Source organism: Podarcis muralis, chromosome 2 (genome assembly GCF_964188315.1).
Source record: "Podarcis muralis chromosome 2, rPodMur119.hap1.1, whole genome shotgun sequence".
NCBI classification, from domain to species: Eukaryota; Metazoa; Chordata; class Lepidosauria; order Squamata; family Lacertidae; genus Podarcis; species Podarcis muralis.
This window is the reverse complement of record NC_135656.1, coordinates 88,827,153-88,850,524: the sequence shown is the minus strand read 5'-3', so window position 1 is coordinate 88,850,524 and position 23,372 is coordinate 88,827,153. Positions and strand designations below refer to the sequence as shown.

The window sequence follows — 23,372 nt, the reverse complement described above, 5'->3', positions numbered from 1 at the left end:
GATGGGCGCACAACCCTAGAGTCTGTCAAGACTGGCCCGTATGGGCAGGGGTACCTTTACCTTTACCTTTTAGGCCTAGAACTTGTCGCCACTATTTGTCTCAGTTTCTCAGACTCCCTTACTGCACAAGTTAGTTCAGGCACAGGGATCTGTCCATTATTTTCCACTGTGAATACAGATGCAAATAATCAATTCAGTTCCTTACTCCTCCTTTGGAACGTCTTTAGACTCCCTTATCGTTCAAAGGTCCAACGGCTTCCCAAGCCTATTAATGCATTGTATGTTGTTGGCCTTTATATATTTAACAATGTGCTCCTCAAACTGTTAGCATCTGTTATTGACTGCTTGATTTTTCCATGTGTAAAAAGTAATGCATATGTTTAAGTTAAACGCCCATGTTTCAGTGTAGCACAACAAATCATAGTAGCTAAGACTAGAATTATGTTCAAATAAATAAGCTGCATATTTACAGTGACAACTCACTCATGGAACAGAGGGGAAATGAATTGGATTGGTACTGTCCAATAAATTCAAATAGTAATCTGGAGCTGGTTAAGCAACAGAGGAAGCTATTGCATTCTTGAAAGAATGCTTAATTTGCCATGTCCTCAAACTCCCGTCACAAGGGAGCATACATAAAACGAAGGGCAGGAGATAATAGCTGTTCCTATCTCAGCTCCACACAAATAAGGTTACTTAAGGTCTTCATGTATTTCTGGCAGACCGATTGAAGCAGAAATGAAAAATGTGGGTTGCTTTAAAAGTTCGGTTAAAAGTGATGGAACTGGATGGCCCCATCGGGTGGGTAACTGCAAATACTTTCAGATGCCTTATTCAGGTGTATTTTGCAAGCTGTTCAGCTAGAGGACAACTGAGAGACAGTCCTGCTGACAAGATGGGACTAGAAAGCATATTGGTCTGGGTCAGTATAAACTAGTATCCTTCCAAATTTATGCGTTAAGGTGAACAGGTAAAACGTCAAGTTTACAAAGCTTTGATAAAGAGAGTAAATTAACTTTCTATCTGCCCATCCATGTTGGAAAGGTACTGACCATTCTGGAGTGGCTTATGGAATGAGATTAAGGAATTCAATACATACAGTTACTGTCATAAACCCCCACTGTTTCCATTACATAGGGCTGGAAAGGAATTCTAGTCTGGGATACATGGCCTCCGGACTTGTTTTATAATATCATTGTGCACACCCAACTCTCACATTTTGTTGCCATTTAGGATGGGAGCGCTACAAATCCAACCCCGACTCCAATTTCAGAAATAAAAATGGCCAAAAGCTGTGCCATCCAACCACCTGTGTCATTCAGTGCAGCATGCCTGGATGCATTCAATAAGCAGCATGCTTTTTTGATGGCTGTGCCTCTTGAGAATATGTTTGTGACTAGAATCGGTTCCAGCTGACTAATGCCTGGAAAGCCAGAGTGATGCAGTCGTTCGTTTAGCTTATATCTATGGGTTGATTCACTCATCGCAAAGGGAAAAGGTTTACCGGTCCTCCTTGCTGCATCAAAAGCCTGCCTACATTTGTAAAATCATAAGCACCAGTCAGAGTCATTCCCTGTAAAATATCCGAAGGTAACTGGGCAACTGCGGCTTAAGATGTGCATGAGAGAGGTCAGCAAAGATGGGACTGATGTGCCCGATTTGCAGCTTCATACATGGGCTGGATTAGTCCCAAAACAACATCCAAACTGAGCGACTCATGGGTTTGGGCAGGAGACACCCACGTCACGAAGTTCACTAAGTGACTCTGGGTGTGGCACCAACCCTCAGTCTTGATGTATGTCTCTGCCTGCCCCTGATTTAACCCTTCATGTGTTCAGGATAATGCCTGAACAAGGCTAGGGAAAAATCTAGTTCAGAATTTGTTTTTCCTAGAAGCTAACAACTTTTAAAGCCCTGGAAGTTTTTGACATGTGTAGAATTCACCGCCATAAAACTGGGAATAACACCAAAAACAGATTATAGCAGTTTAGGTGCTACAAACTCCAGGTCCTTTCCGAAAAAAGAAGAAAGAGCATTTATTCTTCAAGGACATGTTTTTAAAAACAATGGTCACACCCAAGACACACTGCGGTTCCCTCTTTCAACAGAAAGTCAAGCAAAAATGGGTTTGAGATAAAAATACCTTTTTGCTGCCCTCTCTCTTCTCCCTTCAGAATGACGTTTCTTAGGGCTTTGCCTCTGACCTTGGCTGGCAGCAACCTATATAGATAAATCTGTCTAATAGCCCTGCTGACACATAGAGACAGCTTGCAATTTATGAGAAGCTGGATTAACTTGTTCATAAATGACCTGGAGTAAGGTGTGTGGTAGCAAAGTTTGCTAATGAAACGAAATTGTTCAGGGTCATTAAAACAAAAAGATTGCGAAGAGTCTCCTCCAAATTGATTAAATGGGTGTTCAAATGGCAAATACAGTTGAATGTAAACAAGTGTTAAGCAATGCATGTTGGGGCAAAAAAAAAAAAAAGAATCTTATTTTCAGTTTAATGCTCACAGAGTCTGAACTGGTGGTGACACACCAGGAATATGACCTTGGGGATAGGTCAGTGGAGGTATTGACCCAGCGTATGGCAGCTGTGAAAAAGGCATATTCTATACCAGGGGTCATTAAGAAAGGAACTGAAAATAAAACTGATGATATCATAACGCCTTTATAAAAATCTGTGGTGTGGCCACATTTGGAATAGTGAGTATGATTCTGGTCACCTTGCTTCAAAAATATATTGTAGAGTTAGAAAAGGTCCGGAAAAGAGCAACCAAAACAATCAAGGGTATGGAGCCTATGAGAAAGGTTATAGCATTTGGGACTTTTTTTTTAGTTTAGAGAAAAGATGAGCCAAGAGGTAAATCTTGTAAATTTGTAAAATTATGCATGGCTTGGAGAAAAGTTTTCACCTGCTCACTAGAACATTTGACATCCAACTAAGATGTCGGAAGATTTCAGACAGGTAGGACAACTTCTTCACACGGTGTATAATTGGAACTTGCTCCCACCAGAGGCAGCGACGGCCGCCAACTTTAAAAGAGGATTAGACAAATTAATGAAGAGCAAAGCCATGAATGGCTACCAGACACAACGGTCATGTTCTACCTCCACTGTCAGAGGCAGTATGCCTATGAAGACCAGATGCTGGGAGTGGCAGGTGGGCAGAGTGCTGTTGCGTCCATGTTCTGCTTGAGGGCTTCTTCCCACAGGTACCTGTTTGGTCACTGTGAGAACAGGGTGTTTGACTGCTTCAGCAGGCTCTTCCAATGTTCTTCTATTCACGAGATAAAGGTTTTCTTAAAAAAAAAAAAAAAACACTTCCACCTGATTATCTCAGGCATGACTAAGACTGCAAAATTAATCGGAGTACAGCTGGAAATTTTCACATGGATTCTTTTAAAACCGAAATGGCAAGCGTTAACAACCTGTATCCTGAAGTGAAGACCTGAAGCAGGTAGATAAGATAAATGAGCCATGATTTTTGACAACGGGAGCAAGGATACAGTTTAGGAGGCAATTTATTAACTGCTAGGGTTTTGGTTTTTTTTTAAATGAAAGGCTGGTTCAAATAACCAGCTACTTTTAAAAACTAGCTTTTAAAAATATTTAATTATCTATCCACTACATACTTCTAATCATGTGTGTGTGTGTGTGTGTGTGTGTGTGTGTGTGTGTGTGTATATATATTGTGTGTGTGTGTTTTCTCTCACACACAAACACCTCTCTAAAAAAATTATAAATCTGTGTCCTATATTGGAAATACAATTGCCTATTTTGTCTTGTCAGCAGATACAGTAGATGTAATTTTGACCTCAACTGCAGAAACCTAGATTAAATTTCACACTCATCACTTAAAAACAGATTATTTAAGACATCCCAGCCCCATCTATATAATAGCTATAAAAAAGATGCCATTTTTTTACACCACTAATAAAAGTTCTTTTCTGTCAGATACCTTCTATAGATCAAAGGATTATCTCTCCCATACATTTCATTTCCTAGAATTGCTTCAACTCTCAATAAATATCTTCTATATTTAAAAAATGCTAGGTGATTCAAAGTTAATCAAATACACGAAGAACACATAACTGTCTTTGCTATCTAATACTTCATGAAAGTTTTAACATTCTATAAAAAGAATCCTGGGATTTGAACAATTTTCAGCTTCTCACATGTCAGAAAGTGATAGTACCCAATTTTCAATTAAGTTGAGAAGCCTAAGGAATCTATCATTACCAACTTTTTTGAAATCTTATTTCCAATTATACTTCTCTTACAAAAAAAATTTTTTAAACAGCAAGCCTAGGTAGAGCGTACTTGCTATTTTTAAGCAGCAGATTTTTATGACTGGCTGTAGCAACGTCTCTCAGCAAGACAAAGGAAGGATTTCAACATTGTGCTCTTCTGATTGTTCCATCAGGACAAGCACTTGAGCTAGTGCGCTGGGTTAATTGAACCAGGGCCCAATGGTGTTGACTGGCCATCAAAAGTCATATTGCAAACTTGTGATTTCTGTTTGCATTTACACTAACTTCTCATTTCTCCATTAGATTTAAATCCTGTCATGCCACCCCCAAAGAAACCTCAGTGTTGCTTACAACATACGAAGAAAAACGTATAGCGATAAATTATCCACAATAAGATTGAGGGCACAAGGAGAAGGGGACGACAGAGGACAAGATGGTTGGACAGTGTTCTCGAAGCTACCAGCATGAGTTTGACCAAACTGCGGGAGGCAGTGGAAGACAGGAGTGCCTGACGTACTCTGGTCCATGGCGTCACAAAGAATCGGACATGACTAAATGACTAAACAACAACAAAGATTGCTACCAAACAGAAGATCCTGAAAACAGCCTATTCAGTTCTGCCAAGAGTGGCTAAAGTCACCCTCTCCCTTCTTGATCTCATTAAGCGGCCAGATTACCCTTCACCCCAGGGCACCATTCTCTTCAATTCTCCCTCACCTTCAGTATTATTATAATTAATAAGATAAATCAACTGTGGTTTAGTGTTGCACCCACATGCATTCAATGTGGCACTGGAGTGCTCACCAAAAAAGCACTTTCTCCAGAGCAGCCAACATTTATTTATATATTTTAAAGCATTTATATACCACTTAATATTTTCAAAATCTCTAAGCAGTATACAATAGAAAAACAACCAGCATCACTGAAAACAAGATGCATCCTAAAACCAATAAAACAGCAAGATAAAAACATAGATACAGATCCAAAAATCTCTGGGGGAGATTTTTAGTACTAGTCACTACTCCCCCCCCCCCCAATTAAATAGACTCCATGTTGATGTGATTCTCGAATGTGTTTTTTAAAAAACCATCTCACGAATCCACAGTTTTTGTCAAAGAACTGTGAGGTGAGCCGTCAAGAAGTTCAGTCTCCATTGCTCGTGCTAAAAAGTTCGCTCTGAAACTGTCCGCAGAGTTTAAGAATTTATGTAATTCAGTGTCTTGGCAGATGTTTATGGGGAATCACAGTAATCCTGGTAAATGAAATGTATCCGAGAAGAGCTAATGAAGTTTATAACTGAGTTCTTAGCTTAGTACATAATGTCTTAATTTGTGAGAGGGTGAGAGGCTTGTATGACTGCTTGAAACGGGAATTCCTTACGCAAACCCGTATCTGAAGACGTGTGCATGCACACAAAAGCTTATACCCAGAATAAACTTAGTTGGTCTCTAAGGTGCTACTGGACTATTTTTTAATTTTTAATTTCCATTTCACCTGGTTGATATTTTCAACCAATTTTATTTGGTCCACAGCACCGTTCTTCAGTCAAAGCAAAACTTAAAATGAGGCACAAACTTTCAGCACCAAATGACCTAATAGCAAGACTATTTTCTCTATAGGAAGCACTAATGGTGCAATGCTATGCCTCTGTGAACTCCATTATACCCATTAACAAGTAACGATTGCAAGCTTTTAAAACTAAGCCACTGAACACCCAATCCACAAATTATTATTATTATTACTATTATAAGAATGAAAAGAGCAAAATGTTTTGCAAGACAAACATTTGCCATCATGATGAGCTTTGCTGCTTTGCTTTCTGGGAATTCTAGAAATTCTGCAAGAAATACTGCAAGTATGCAAGCTCCTCTTCGCCCAAATAACCAGCGATAAATATTCTGACAAGAATGACTTGACAAAAAAAATAAGGAGGCTTCTTATCAATGAGAATAGTGCGGTCAGCTTAGAGTTAGACACTTTCAGTTAAATCCTTGGCCATCTGTCAGGCATTTAGCTGTGATTCCTGCAATGCAGCGGGTTAGACTAGATTATTCTTGGGATCCTGTCCAACTCTACAGTTGAAACTTTTGGCCTTCCAGATGTTGCTGAACTACAACTCTCATAATCTCTTGGCATTGGCCATTCTTGCTGAGACTGATTGGAGTTGTAATTCAGCAATTCATGAACAAGAATCACATGTCCCAATTCGAACCATGGGAAGAGTCCACTTTCTACATCCCTCTATTGGGAAAACCGTAATATTCTCTACTTTCCTTTCTTAAACCAGTTACTGAGCCATAAGTCTCATTGTTTAATTGACACTGAAATGGAGAATGTCTATGTGTATTGCTGAAAGGGTTTAACTGGAAGATTCCATTGAATCTAAAGAGAAGCAAGAAGAGCTCTCTGAGCTCCTTGACAGGTTGTTAATTAACTGTTATTGTTCTCTGGTAGCTCTGAGGAGGTGTTTAACTTTAGATGACATGGGAGGCCACTGAATTGCAAATTCGCCATCTTGGAAGGGTGGTGGCTGGAGACTTTGTTCCTAGATTCCATGGAAGTAGGGTGTAAATAATGAAGCACTTCAGGAACACACAGCCTCAGACTGTAATGGGGGCGAGAATCATAGAATCTTATTGTTGGAAGGGACCCAAGGGTCATCTAGTCCAACCCCCTGAAATGCAGGAATCTGAGAGAGACAGAATTTTGATCTGGATTTTGATCCTGATTCTGATGCTGAGCCTATGCTGCCCTAAGCCTATTGTTATGGAACTGTTTGGATGTATCATTTCCTTTTTTCTGTTTTGAAGAAAGTTCTGCAAGTAAAGTTTTGAATAATATCTAATAGGTCTGGACAATGTTTCATTCCAAAAATGTTTCATTCCACTCTACAGTTATGTGATTCCACCTCTGTTTTGTACTATATTCTTGCATTTTCAGGATTTTCAAGCCCATTAAGTGTATTTCTAAGGACTACTGGTTTTCCTACTATGCCAATTGGAGGTGTAAGTGACCAAGACATTATACAAAAACGTAACTGCACAATGTACACCCCTAGCAGCCCTCCTCGCACGCGGCACATCAAAACAGAAATTCCCGAAGACCCTGTCTAGTCTCCACAACAATGCCAAAGAGAGTTTCTTTCTTATACTTAAAAGCCTTACAAGTAGTGATGTTTCAGGATTTAAATATAATATTCCAACTCTAAATATTCTCACCCAGCAGAGCTATAATGGCCCTAAATGGCACTTTTTATGTCGGCTGCTGCTGAGGTGGTCCTGTTGCTTGTCTGCCGAAAAAGGCAGCTGACACCACTCTCAAGAGCACCACTGAGCTTGGATTTTGGTCACTGCATTTGGCTGACCCCACAAACATCCCTCCACCCCACCAGCTGTAACACGTCCCTTGGCAAGACGAGGCAAGCAGATTTAATATTGCAAAACCAATGCTGTCAACAACTCCATGTTTTTACTTAATAGGACCACTTCTGCCTAACCAGGCAGTGGATAAAAATCCATGTTTTTCTTATATAGAAACAATTGGATTAATACATTTTAAATATATATATATTTAATGGATTTTGGGTTAGATCCAAAGTGCATCTTCAGCCCTTGATCATAAAAGGTTTATTTTACACTTGCAACTAGAGGTTTGTATGAGAAAGGCAAAACTAGTCCAAAGGTGGTGGTCTGCTTGCTCTAAAGCAGGGTTTCCAAAACTTGGGTCTCCAACTGTTTTTGGACTACAATTCCCATCAGGCCAGGGATGATGGGAATTGTAAGCCAAAACAGCTGGGGACCCAGGTTTAGGAAACACTGCTTTAAACCTTGTGCAGCAGAAAAAAGGAGGGGGTATGGGAACAAGAAGAGAGAACCTTTAAGATCCACTAAATTATAATTTATTCAGTTAATCTTAGCCGGAGAAATGACAAAATAGTATGCAAAAGTTGTGCAATCGTTTCCATGTTCAGAAGCATGAGAATGGTGATAGAACTGACATATAGCACCATATCTACTTCTGCACTAACTCTTGTTAAGTATTTGTGAAAAGGCACTAGCGGCTACTTTCCTTCAGTTCATGATTATTTCAACCCAACATCTGAGTGTGTGTGCGTAGATTTTTTTAAAATGAATGGGTGGAATCCAACTGGCGCACTATCTCACGGAAGGGATTGCAATCCATCAGAGGCATCGGTACGATAATCTTTATTGTCATTGTCCCATACAGAACAACGAAATTGAAAAAATCTACATCAGACATTCAAAAACCAACAAGCCTGCTATCTCAGCTATCCTAGCCTGGTTAGCCCCCTAAAAACTCTGATACCCCATAATTAAATACAATATACTCCCATAGAGACTACCTTACACTGCGTTTAAAACCAAGAGGCAAAACTAAGAGACAAGAGGGAAGGCAATAAACAACTATTTTACTTTTAAAAGACAACTGAAGGCAGCCCTCTTCAGGGAAGTTTTTAACCTCTGATGCTGTACTGTTTTTAATATTCAGTTGGAAGCCGCCCAGAGTGGCTGGGGAAACCCAGCCAGATGGGCGGGGTATAAATAATAAATTATTATTATTATTATTATTGCTAAATTTGCCTTTCTCCTTGTCACCTGCTATGCCACCTTACAGCCTGTTCTACAGGGCTCTCCAACTCTTTGAATATGTTTTTGGTGGGAGCTGCAAGGAAGAGGGAGAAATTAAAAATCACCTTCCCTCATCTTCCATTAGCAGGTGCCTCTGCTACCATGAGCATAGGGGAGCCACTTACATTCCACCCTGTCTTATTCCTTTTATAATAAAACTGGAAACATATCCCTAGAATGTAATCATACTTAAGTGCCATTAAAAAAAAGAACAGATATACTGCAAATTTGGGTTCAAGGTTCCATATGTTATTGTTAATATGCTGCTGCAAATCCATGCCCATGCCTAATACAGTAAGCCTGTAACTTATGCACATATAACTTGCGCACTTGGCAAGCACAACAAAATTTTTAAAAATAAAATAAAAAGGGGGCGGAATAGGGAGCGGGCATCCAGGAAAAAAGACTTTGGCAATCACACCTGCTATTGCATCCAATGTGTTTTGAGTTTAAATGCAATCCTTGGATCATAATCCCTATGTAAATTGAGGGCTTGCTGTACTAGGAGTGCTTATGAACTTAATATGAAAGAGTACATTTTTTATTTATTAGTAGAGTTTGGTTTTGAAAACATCAAATGTGACAGTTGTTTCTCCTCCCACCCCCCTGCAAGTTCCCAAAAATGTACATCACTTTCAAGATGATTATTTCTGCCATAGGTAAACTTAGAGACCACTCAGTGCTGATCACTCTGAGATTGAAAGCCACCTTGAAGATAGGACAGCTATGCACATGGGATATGTAAAGAACAGGAATAAGCAGCTGTTCCATCTTCTTCACTTGACTAACACCCCAGAGCTGCCTAATCCTATTTTTAAACAGTTTACACCTGAGAGAGACTTTTTCCTCCCAAATGGCCAGTAAAATCAAGCGGTGGTAATTGCTGTGAAGTTTGAGATTTCATATCTCTTCCTCTTCTTCTTCTTCAACCTACAGATTGTTCATTAAGCAAAGGGAACAAAGATTTGTACATTACTTCCAACGTGGTTTAAAGGAATTACTTCAAAAGATCCGATAAATATTTCATTTTGTGTTCCAAACCTGTTAAAACTAATTTTGTACAGCGGGGTATCTGAAAGATGTTTAAAATAATTTGAGATCAGAAGCAGAGGTGGGTAATAAGGGGGGGTGACCTTTAAATCTACATAATACAACAATTCATTTTAAATTAACGCTGAGCAAACATGGTAAGCAGCTGTCTTACAAGTAACGAGTGATGTGGAGCAAACACAGCAAAGGAACCCCTTCTGAAGGCTTTCTACCCAAGGGGTACATTAAGTGACCCCCCACCCCACCCTACATAACAATAACAATATAGTTATACCTTGGGTTGAAGTAGCTTCGGGGTGAGTATTTTCAGGTTGCGCTCCGCGGCGACCCGGAAGTAACGGAGCACATTACTTCCGGGTTTCGCCGCTCACACATGCACAGATGGTCAAAATGATATCATGCGCATGCGCCGAAGCGGTGAATTGCGACCTGCAGACGCGGGTTGCGTTCGCTTTAGGATGTGAATGGGGCTCCGGAACGGATCCCGTTCGCATCCAGAGGTACCACTGTAATACACTGTGATGTAGAACCATATATACAATATACATTGTACATATTACATACAATATAAAAATTACATTGGAGCATTATAATCAGATGGTCTGCATCACGTTTTGGAGTTAGTAAGTGAATGGTAAAGAAGAGAAGAGACTTAGTAAGACCAGCTCCTCCAGATGCAAAATAAAACCTGGAACTCAAGTCTGAGGCTTGGCACAGCTGCAAACACAGCTGCAACACAGGATCCCTTGTGGTGTGAGAAATCACAGAAAAGCCTGCGTGTTGTTATTCAGAGGATCTCTCAGAATGACTGACAGAGAAAATGCAAAGGTGGAGCAAGTTGCTTCATTTTTCCCCTTTGGAAAATTTTGCTTATACAAACTGCCCTGCTAGAAAACTCACTGATGTGCGTTGGTTACAATACTAAGATTTGGCTGCTTTTACTTAGGCTGGCAAGTAAGAACAAAATTCTAACTGAAATTTGCACCAACCAAGCTTGCACTTTGGGACCTGGCAGTCAATAGCAAAAGCCCCAACCCCTCCCCCAACCAAAAAAAAACCTTGCCCCAGCCATTTAGGTCTTTACTGTCCCAACTAGAGCAAGGGAAGGGTACCCCCTGAGGATGCAATGCAAGGTTTCCCTGGTGCCTCTCTCACATTTAAAACCCCTCACACTTCCTGCTTGTTACAACGCAGTCCTTTCACCAAAAAGACTTGGACACAGAAATACAAAATACCAAAGAAAAAGAAAGAGGCATTCAGGATTGATAAGAATGAAAGTCCTGAAATGTTTTGCAATACAGATTTGTCACGGAGACAGAGGTCTAAAACCATTTGTATGCATATGTTTAGATTCTGACCACACTTATTCTGCATTTGTGTCTTCTGGTTTCTTGATTCCCAGAAAATGTGTTTAGAACAGGATTAGAGGCAATGTTTGTGAATTATCTTTGTAAAAGGACATGTGGCTTAAATTTGATGAAAAAGCAGAAAGGAAGGAAGGAAGGAAGGAAGGAAGGAAGGAAGACTCAAAAGCTCGGAAAGCTCTTTCAGAAAGAAAATGTGTGGCCAACAGCTCTGCAATGCCACCAAAGGCCTAGAAAACTTACATGGCTATAAGCAACAGGAGAAGCTCTGAATAAGAGGAAGCACCATTTTAAATTCTAGTGCATTTATTTTTGTATGGAACATAGGAATAAAAACAAATTATTGCTGATTGAGTAGTTGCACTATTGAAGACAATATAGGTACAATACAAGAATAAGGTACCTATGCACTTAGATCATGGAATGTAACATTATAAAGCAGTGTTTTAATGATTAATCTATCCTTCCTTCTCAAAGTACCATTTTCAACCACTATTTCATTGCCCCAATCAGTTTTGAAATTAAGATAGTATTTATCTGCAGAACATCTCCATGGTCATGGAAACCAGAAAGGATTCCAAACTGAAATCACCATGACGTATAGATTATAAAAGATTGCAAACTGATTGCACAATTAGGTTAGAAGTAAAACAGCAACCACACTAATAATAAACAACACTTTTTAAAGTGGGGGGGGCAGATAGAGTCTGGGCAGGTTGTGTTTGAAACAGTTTACTTTTAGGGAGGGGGGACTTACAAAGCCAAGTGTCTATTGCCATTTTCTGCTGTTCGATAACACCAAATGAAGTATGAATCAATTTTGAATCTGAGAAAGAAATACTGGAACCCAATCTTTTCAGAGCAAAAAGACTGCCACTAAGCATTTAATACTGAACAAAAACTCAGGATCAAATAAAACTACTGAGTATAGCAGGCTGTGAAAATAAAGGTTTATAATCAGCCTCCAACATAAGAAGCACACTAAGTTGTAAACTCCCAGTATGTTGTGAGAAATTAAAGGCTTATGTGAGGCCCAAAGGTTTCTTTATTTGCACCCCACCTTTCTTCAGTCGTGGAACTCATGAGAACCAGTGTGGGATAGAGGTTAGAGTCCTAGACTAAATCCAGGGTTCAGATCCTCACTCGGTCATGAAGCTCACTTGGGCAGTCAATCGCTCTCAGGCTGACCTACCTCACAAGCTTGTTGTGAGGATAAAATGGGGAGAACTATGTACACCACCTTGAGGTAAAGGTGGGATTTAGATGCAATAAACAAACAAACAAATTAGAAGCTTTATATGGAGTTCCTAGGCAGATTTGGATCCAGCCACTCATCAGAGCTAAACCTTCTTAGCTTTAGTAAAGTGCCTGAATCAAGTTCCCTTATCTCCCAATGATGCATCTGGCCTGCTTTCTCGATTCAGACTCCCTTGAGGCTGGGTGATCCTGCAATTTTATCATTCACAGACTCCTGATGCAGCCACAGCAGAACTACCCACCTTCAGAGGCTGCACATTTTATATTTGCATGGTTCACTGCCATAGGTTTGCCTCTTTCTAAACCAGGTAACCCTCTTTGCTAGCTGCTCACTTGTTTACTTTTCAAAACAGCAGCCTTCTTTACGTCGTGTAATACTCCGCTTTTATTTCCAGCTCTACAACGTCATTATTTTTTAGATGTGGCAACCAGAACGGAAGACAGTATTCAAAGCACAGTCAAACCATATTTGTACAGCAGCATTAGTATATTGGCAATTTCATTTTCAGTCCCTTTCCTAATGACACCTAACAAGGAATATGCCTCTTTTCACAGCTGCTGCACCCTGGGTCAACATCTTCATCAAGCTATCCACCTTGATTCCATTATCCCTTTCCTGCTCAATCACCTTCAGTTCAGTGCAAAGCCCATGTGGGGAAACTTTTGGCCTTCCAGATGTTGCTGAACTACAGCTCTTATAATCTCTTGGCATTGGCCATTCTTGCTGAGACTGATTGGAGTTGTAATTCAGCAATTCATGAACAAGAATCACATGTCCCAATTCGAACCATGGGAAGAGTCCACTTTCTACATCCCTCTATTGGGGAAACTGTAATATTCTCTAGTTTCCTTTCTTAAACCAGTTACTGATCCATAAGTCTAACTGTTTAATTGACACTGAAATGGAGAATGTCTATGTGTATTGCTGAAAGGGTTTAACTGGAAGATTCCATTGAATCTAAAGAGAAGCAAGAAGAGCTCTCTGAGCTCCTTGACAGGTTGTTAATTAACTGTTATTGTTCTCTGGTAGCTCTGAGGAGGTGTTTGACTTTAGATGACATGGGAGGCCACTAAATTGCAAATTCGCCATCTTGGAAGGGTGGTGGCTGGAGACTTTGTTCCTAGATTCCATGGAAGTAGGGTGTAAATAATGAAGCACTTCAGGAACACACAGCCTCAGACTGTAATGGGGGCGAGAATCATAGAATCTTATTGTTGGAAGGTACCCCAAGGGTCATCTAGTCCAACCCCCTGAAATGCAGGAATCTGAGAGAGACAGAATTTTGATCTGGATTTTGATCCTGATCCTGATGCTGAGCCTATGCTGCCCTAAGCCTATTGTTAGGCAACTGTTTGGATGTATCATTTACTTTTTTCTGTTTTGAAGAAAGTTCTGCAAGTAAAGTTTTGAATAATATCTAATAGGTCTGGACAATGTTTCATTCCAAAAAAAGTCAGTTTTTATTCATCCATTCTCTTCAAGCTGTGCAATATTAATACCTGCAATAAAGAGTTCCTGTCCTCTTACCCCATGTCTGTTAAGTTGATTTGGAAGTTTACTTTGAAAGTCCAAATACACAATGTCATCTCCTAGCCACATGCTTACTGACTCTCTGAAAGGACTCTAAAAAGTTGGTCAGACAATATTAACCCCTTGCAGAAGCCATGTTGATCCACAGCAAGACGTGTTCTTCTAATATGGCAATTCTGTCTTTAATAATGCTTTCCAACCATTTCCCCCAAACAATGTTAAGCTAATCAGCCTGCAATTTCACGGATCGCTTTTTAAAAGTTGGCGCTACACTGGCCACTTTCCAGTCCTCAAGTATGGAGGCTGATCTTACAAACAAGTTACATCTGTTTTTTGTAAGAAAGTTAACAGCTTCACATCTGAGTTCTTTAAAAACTCTTGGAAGGGAACCATCTTGACTTGGTGATTTGTTGGTTTTTAATTCATCAACCCCTGACATATCCAGTTAAAAGGATCAGGTAGCAGATGATATGAAAGAGACCCTGCAAATCTGCTGCCAGTCAGAGTGGACAATACTGGCTTTGTACAATGCAGATTCCTATGTGCCTTTCTTCCTAAAATAAGCTGCCACCGCAAGAATGGCTGTGAATTTATTTGTTTCTGTTAGTTGATGGCTCATAAAATTTGACTTTTCAGACACAGACATAAGAGGCACAACTTTCCTAAAAGTCATAGCCAAAATGGATTAAAAAAACTATACTAACAATGGTCAATGATTTGACTGCAGTACATAGGGACAAACATTCTGCTAGCCAGAGATATGGTAGCAATGGGAAACATCTGTTCCTTAAAACATGTTGCAAATTTACATTTTCAAAAGCTGTTTTCTCAGAATGCCATGGTCATTGCCAAATTTCCCCCTCAAAATTCTTTCACATACTTTACATTCTCATGTGCATTTCTGTTTAATTATTCTCTTTTGTATTGAAAACAAATATGAAAGTCAAGTAAAGGTCACCCATGAAGCATGAATGGACAAATCATGTGCACATGAGGGCCCCAAGGCAAAGACACCAACCCATAGCTGAACAATATGAAATCATGCCAAAGGTGTAAAGAAATTGCAAAAGACCTTAATTAACTCCCCAATACTCCCAAGCTGCAGTGTCAGAAAAGCATAAGCCTTATTAAGATGGGTTTTTATTATTCTTATTTTAACTTCAGAGTTTCTTTGCATGTTTTAACTACAAATTTTCAAAGGAATGGTCACAGCTCAGTAGTAGATTACATGTTCTACAAAGAGAAGGTCCTCAGCATTACCAGGCAGGGCTCAAAGAAAACTTCCCTTCAGAGGCCTTGGAGAGCTACTGCTACTCAATGTAAAACAAGGGGGAAAGAACCTGATGGCCTCCAGATGTCGTTGGACTAAATTCCCATCAATCCCAGCCAGTACAACCAATGGTCAGGGATAATCAGTTTAATAAGCACATGTTTCCCCGCCTCTCAAGTAAATAATAGTGAGCTTGGATGATTGGTGGTCTGACTGAAACAGCCTGCAAGTTGGAACACAACACATTCATGGAAGAGATAATGGGATAATGAACTTAAGTCCACTTTCAGGTGGAAAGAAAACACTGGCTGAGATACAAAGTATTCACAATGAATTCGGGGAGCAGTATGTTTCTTCAAGAGAACCCCCCACCCCATTTCCACAGCATCTAAACATAGCTCAGATGGTTAGAGCATGGTGATGATAATGCCAAGGTTGCAGGTTCAATCCTCGTAAGGGACAGCTGCATATTCCTGCACTGCAGGGGGCTGGACTAGATGATCCTCAAGGTCCCTTCCAACTCTACAATTTTATGATTCTATGACTTCCCAAAGCAGACTGTAATATGCCATTAAACTCTGCTGTTCTCTGTCCTGTAAAGGTAAAGGTACACCTGACCGTTGGGTGCAGTCGTGGACGACTCTGGAGTTGTGTGCTCATCTTGCTCTATAGGCCAAGGAAGCTGGCTTTTGTCCACAGACAGCTTCCGGGTCATGTGGCCAGCATGACTAAGCCGCTTCTGGCAAACCAGAGCAGCGCACGGAAACGCCGTTTACTTTCCCGCCGGAGCGGCACCTATTTATCTACTTGCACTTGGCGTGCTTACAAACTGCTAGGTGGGGAGGAGTTGGGACTGAACAATGGGAGCTCACCCCATTGCGGGGATTTGCCACCGCAAGAATGGCTGTGAATTCATTTGTTTCTGTTAGCTGATGGCTCATAAAATTTGACTTTTCAGACACAGACATAAGAGGCACAACTTTCCTAAAAGTCAAGCCCTAGCGCCACCCGCATCCCTCTCTGCCCTGTAATTACCTATATAAATGAAGTCCTCTCACCTTCAACGTTCATCTTACATTTATGGCCCCATGCCCTGTGACGAGAAAAGGCAATACAAACCCAAAAGGCTTTCATGCAGACAAACCTGCTTGAAGATTCAGAGAACTGATGGGAGGGAGTAGGAGACAATCCTCTGACTTCAGAGTAATCAGGAGGCTGGCTTCCTCCACAATCAAGAGCATCTATTTTGAAAGAGGGATCTGTATGGGGGACCAAGTCTGTTTGTTCTTCGACACTCAGTTTTTCTCCTAGAAAGAAAGAAAAAAAGCTCAAAGGAAAGTAAATTGACTCAGCGACTGTTCAATTGATTCCCACCCACCCCCCTAACAATGTACCTGTAATCTTCTGTGTATAACTAGAACATGCAGAGATGAAAACACTGGGCTTTTGTGACTTGCACATAGCACAGCCCTTTTAAAAATCCATACTTTATAATAAACTTCTTATGGTGAGACTTCAACAACTGTTTCAGCAATGTCTCCATATACATCTGTCTCCACAGAGGCTCAGCGTTAAAGTGAAAGGAGAAATTACAAGGAATGGATTTCTCTCCCTACTGCAAAACAACAACTACTGCACAAACAGCCAATGAGAGTGAGTGGGAATGCATGTGTTGCTGTATGAGTGAGATGTGGTTTTTTTCCAATCACAAGATGAAACTAGGATAGAGAAAACTAGAAAAAAAAAGAAGCACTCTCAATGATGGCTCTGAATTATTCTCCTCATAATCACTGAACACAGAAGTCATGTGGTGTTAAAGCTTTGTAACTCAAATATTATCTGGGTGCTCTTCAGCAAAGCTTTAGAATTACCACTGTTAGCCCTCTGCATAGCACAATTAATGTCCAATGGCTTGGCTCCCAAAGTGCAGTTGCATGAAGGGAAGGTAATTTTGCTCATGCAAGGAAGAATCCACAGTTTTCACCAATTTCTCAGACCCGCTTCAGTTCTTAACCCCATCCTTCAGGGGCAGCTTTTCAAGAAGGCTGGGGTGGGTTGGGGCAGCAGTGAATGGGGAAAGGCAATAAAGCTCCAAGCCAATATATCAGCACACAATATTTACAGTACATTAAAAAAATAAATCTTGTTGCTTATGACCTCCATTTTACGAAGGAAGAACCAGGAATGGTACACCTTGACCATGAGTGATCGCCAAAGAAGAAGACAACTCCCATCAGTACTACAACAAGGGAAACAGTGTTGCCCTAAAACAGGCTTCCTCAACCTCGGCCCTCCAGATGTTTTGAGACTACAATTCCCATCATCCCTGACCACTAGTCCTGCTAGCTAGGGATTGTGGGAGTTGTAGGCCAAAAACATCGGGAGGGCCAAGTTTGAGGAAGCCTGCCCTAGAAGATAAGCTGCATGAAGCCGCTAGCGAAGTTCTATGGCTTGCCGGATATTTGCCAGTCCCAAGGCAAGCCACAAGAAGGACACTTGTCAGCCCCCTGATGGGGCACCGGAAATCACCAGTGGTCTGTATTGGGACATTAGCTGCGCAGGCATGATTTAAGATATGCCTTGAAACAGACAGCGTCACCATGCTTTTAAAGAACTATGCCATCTGTTGTAAAGGAGATAATTGTGAACATTTGTTGACCTTGTAGGTCACCCTCGTATTGTGGCTTTTATTAGGTTATCTAAATGTGTTGATAGGTTTGCTAGTTTTTTTGCAAAACAATCCTTCTAAAAAGAGTGCAGAGAGAGAGGAATGTAAGTTTGGACTTCTTCCATCCAATAATATTTCGAAATATACAAAGCGGGACAACTATCGCCAAACAGGCTAAACGTGATAACTTTTATTCTTGGAAGCATCTCAAGCTTGCTTTGGCTTCAAGAACTGCATACGATGTCAGCGATAAGGTTCAAAAAACATCTTGGTATTTCTATTTATTTTTATTCAAGAGGGCTTTTGCTAAGTGAAACAAGTCAAGAGCCTCTGACAGGACAAAATAGCAATCTTGTTAACTTGAGAAGGGCTGGGGTTTAGACAACTTAAACGAAACCGACTGCCAACATGAAAATGCAAAAGATGCAGTCAAAAATGAGGCTCCCCATATATGGGATAAAAATAACAACCATAATAATTTTAATAACAAACCAAGATCAAAAAACACAGTTTGATTCTGGTTTGCATTATCTAACTTTGATCAGAACAGCCCAGAGTTTCTGAATTCAGAACACATAGGATGTGTTCTGATGTGTGTCTGAACCAGCCTGGGATCTGAAAGAAAGATTATTTTGAATTACTAGTAGTCAACACAGAATAAAAGTAAGGTTCGGTGTAATGAGAACACCCAATTCCCCCCTGAGCCGGAAGTCCACAATGTACTAAATTATACCACACATTTCAGGCCCCATCATGGTTAAAGTGTCCACTGACAAGGAGCAGAAATGCCTTCCTATGTCAAGGGCTAATAAGGAAATCTGAAGTTTCCAACAAGTGGTTTTACATGCTCACATTTAAAAGAGAGAGTGGATTCTAATGAAACACTGACAATGGCCGATGTTGAAATACGGTAAGCTCACAACTTACATGCATTTAACTTATGTGCATTCAGCTTAACAGACTTGGCAAAAAAAATAAGAAGAAAGGGGGCGGGGGCAGAAGTCTATGAAAAAAAGACTCTGGCAATCCTACCCACCACTGGTGTTTTGGCTATATGCAATTTTGGCTTTAGGAGCAATCCCTGGAATGTAAACCTCGCATAAGTTGAGGACTTATTGTACTACCTTTCCAGACTCAGCTTAGAATACACTTACATAAATACAATAATAATCTGGCTTAAAGTTAGGCAAATATTTCAGAAACCTGTCAAACCAAGCTCTTGGAAAATCAAGCTTCCATTCTTTCAACAATTAATATCCAACATTAGTAAAGGTAAAGGGACCCCTGACCATTAGGTCCAGTCGTGGCCGACTCTGGGGTTGCGGCGCTCATCTCACTTTATTGGCCAAGGGAGCTTCCAGGTCATGTGGCCAGCATGACTAAGCCGCTTCTGGCGAACCAGAGCAGCGCACAGAAACGCCAGACATTAATATCCAACATTAATTTGCCTTAATCAGCACTGCGTACCAGTCTCCATAGGTAGTTCTTGAGCAGTTGCCTCTTCCTGCTCTGGTCCTTCTTCCTTTATTTTACTTGCATTTTTCTTTCTCTTGTTCACTTGGTCAATTAAAGCCTGAAATTCAGCCTTATGTTTTTTTCCTGAAAAACAAAATCACATTGGTACATAAGGAGCAAACGGAATACATAAATATACTAACAGAATAGAAAGTGCTGGTGAAGAGCTGGTGCTGGGCTGGGGCTGATGGAAGTGGGAGGCCAGACCATCCTGAGGGCACCACGTTGACAAAGGCTCCTCTAATTACTCATTCACTTTCAATTTCAGGTGCATTTTCACCTGAAGCGATTCATAGCAACAGATCCTCACAACAAACTGGTGGATGCTAGCAATTACACCAGGCAATATAAAGTTGTAAATAGTCACTTGCCCATGGCTAAGAGCAATTACTATCAGCCAAAAAGACAGGAGAGGGTTCAAAAAGATAATAAAAATAGAAAGAGTTGGCACTCCCTTCCTCCTTATCAAGGATACAGGTGCATCCCAAAAGGTGCCAAAAAATAAATAAATAGGTTTGTTGACTAGTAACCTTTCTGGACTCATTTGCAAGGCAGAAATATTTTCTGCTCTTAATGCAATTTCATTCATTGCTCCTACTCACTGTGGAAATAACAAAAATAATGGTTTTTAATCTTTTATTTTTATGTTGTGAACCACCCTGAAATCTACAGGTAAAGGGCAGTATACAAATTTAATAAATAAAATAAACAAACAATGCTGCTGTGACCCACATTAAATGACACTATGGAAATATTACAAATACTGCTTTGACAGAAAGAGTTATTTACTTAAAAATCACTGATTTCACAACAAGCTTCACACCCACCAATTTCATTGTCCAGATATTTAATACTGGTAGTGCTGTACCCATCAAAAACAACAGTGACATTTCCATCTGTGACTGATGTCAAATATGATGCTGATACGCTCATTTGTGGGAGGAAAAGAATTACAATTAGCAGAAGAAGGGGGTGAGACATTCACTGCTGACAAAACAGATATCCTGGTCCTTCCCTTGTATTTTGGAAATGATGGAGGCCACAACATCCTCAAAATATCAACCATCTTACTGCTCCTGAAAATGCTATGAGTGGTTGTGCTACAATCAGCTCTATTCTTGGAAGGTACATATATCCCATCTCTATTCCATCTTCCTTGCCAAAAAACAAACCAACTATATTGCCCCAAAACCAAAGAAAAAATGTCCTCAAGGATTAGCTTGTGGACAGATCAAGTGCAAAATACTGCCATCTATATATGATATATGAAAATCCAGACTGATGCAGTGAATTGCCACTTGTGCAGATATGTGTGATACGACACGAGGATGGTAACTTTTGCATGAAGAAAGGTTTGCTCAGTGGTTTGCAAACACTACAATGGAAGTACCTGCACAAATATGTCAGCAATGATTAGTGAGGAGGAGGAGGAATAAGCAGCAGCAATACATGTGCTCATTCATTTAAATTGGTTCAATTGCTTCACAGTATTCTCTTTCGAAGGCCTTTATGGATGGTTTTCAATAAAGCTCAACAACAGAAAATGATCACCTTTCCCTTCTTGTGTGGCTAGATATTGGTAAACGCTGAATACATAACAAAGAGGCATGAAATTAGAATGGTAATTTTTTGAGTTAGATGACATTAAGGGCAATCTTAGACTTTTCTCTTCTACAGTAATGGGGAAGAACACAAACACACATAGCCCCTGCATGGGTTGTTGATTTTCTTACAGTTCCCGCTGCTAAAAGGACTGATGTAACTAGACTGTATTTTTACTGAAATATTTGAGAGGAGCTTCACCTACACAGCCCACATAGCAGTGTTATCAATTTATCGAGAGAAGCATGTCCATCCTGCTCAGCTAAAATGCTCCAATGCACAGGTCTAAAATCTCCGCTGCTTTTCCCTCCCTGAGCTTCTCTGCTTTATGAGCAGCAGATCTCTTGTCAAAGACATCAATTTAACCAGGATATTACTGAAGGGAATATATGTGTGTGTCACATACAAATTCTACTCTATCTGTTAGCAGAGGATTCAGGGTACTTATGATGACTGCATTCATTTCATCATCTTCTGGTATTTTGTGAAAGGAGTGCTTCTCCTTTTTGGATATCCCTAATCCCCTCATTAAAGAAAAATGAGACAGCAGCTCATGTAGAAGATTATCTGTACTGGGCATCACCTTCCAGGTTCCATCAGAACACATTATGTACCCAAAAGTGTGAGGAGTGCATCATTTAAAGGGCTCGTAGGGAGACAAAACATAACTGTTTAAAAGTGATTTTAGTGTTGAAGAACACTGACTCGATATTTTGGTTTGTTCCAAGGCCAAAACTATTTATTTGGCTTGTGAGACTAACATCTTTGAAATGACAGAAAAACTGGGATAAACAGAACACTCATTTCCTTTTAAAAACTTAAAGAAGTCCTAATCCCAAAGCATAGCATGTAATAAAACTTCAGAAACATTCTTTAAAAGTTCAGATCTGCTAATAAAAAAGGTGACTGCTCAAGAAATCCACTAAGAATCTCTGAGATGGCGGACAGCTCTGGTGAAAGAGGAAATAATAATTTGATGAATGACAATTTTGATAATAAATGATATAGCAGCCCTCAGCAACTTACTTAAAAGGCACTTTTGAAGACTTCGCAGGATAACTGTATTTTGTATGCAAGCACAATACACACACTCTGCCTTCTCAGAAATCCATCCAAACAGGCCATCCTCGGAGACTTCTGGATGCCAAACCATCCATTAAGCAGAATGCAAGCAGATGGACAGGCTACATTGTTTGCTGCTTATTCCAAAAACTGGGGAAATGAAATGTTTTCCCAACACTATTTGACAAACAGCATTAAAAACAACAGTCCAACAATAAGGATGCAACCCTTTTTTCCTGTGACTATTTACTGCTAACAAACAAACAAACAAGCACACACGCTTGTGCTAGTTATACAACTATTATACACGCTTGTGCTAGTTATACAACTGTAGGAATCTTTAAGAGAATTATGCAGAAGAGTAGTTGACAGTGCCAACTGACAAATAATAAATTCTACTGGAACCCAGGGATGATACCAGGAAACAATTCCCCCTATATCAGAGCAAGCAATATTAAATATCTGCATTGTGCCTCTTTTTCCCCTAGTGAAGCTAATGCCAGCTCTCTCTCTTTTTCCCCCCTAAGGGGACAGATTGTTTGAGAAAATGGCATGTGGGAAATGCTTAAACACATCTTCACTGCTGCCACCATTCAGATCAAAATCAAATCCGCACCCTGCCGAAGATAACTGCTTCTAAGTTTTAACAAACAATTATTAACACATTTGGGAGATCAGGTTTGGATTTCCATGTCACGTCTGTTCTGGCCCTAAGACAGCACAGTGGTACCTCAGGTTAAGAACTTAATTTGTTCTGGAGGTCTGTTCTTAACCTGAAACTGTTCTTAACCTGAAGCACCACTTTAGCTAATGGGGCCTCCTGCTGCCGCCGCATGATTTCTGTTCTCATCCTGAAGCAAAGTTCTTAACCCGAGGTACTATTTCTGGGTTAGCAGAGTCCGTAACCTGAAGTGTCTGTAACCCGAGGTACCACTTTAATTGTCTGTGGTCTGTTGTTATTACTGCTATATCACCCTTCATCCAAGAAGCTTAAGGCAGTGTGCAGGAATGTCACCCTCTCTGAATACTACAACCCACTCTCTGTTTCTCCTGGCACTCTCTCTTCTACCCCAAGTTGCATCCTGATTGAATGCTCCTAAAGACATTACCCACACTTCCTTAGTTTTGGTTTCATTAACCTAATTAAAAAC

At 40.3% G+C, this 23,372-nt stretch overlaps 1 protein-coding gene across 3 annotated transcripts in view; it reads right to left on the bottom strand.

Moving 5' to 3' along the window:
• RAD18 (RAD18 E3 ubiquitin protein ligase) overlaps nucleotides 1-23,372 on the bottom strand; it is a 131,703-nt gene that overhangs the window by 55,615 nt on the left and 52,716 nt on the right. For all 3 annotated transcript variants that reach the window (XM_028719320.2, XM_028719318.2, XM_028719319.2), the window contains exons 10-11: nucleotides 19,510-19,641; nucleotides 16,519-16,681 (exon numbers count right to left, since the gene is read on the bottom strand). In XM_028719320.2, the coding sequence (XP_028575153.2) occupies nucleotides 16,519-16,681; nucleotides 19,510-19,641 (295 nt within the window). The remainder of the gene's footprint in view (nucleotides 1-16,518; nucleotides 16,682-19,509; nucleotides 19,642-23,372) is intronic.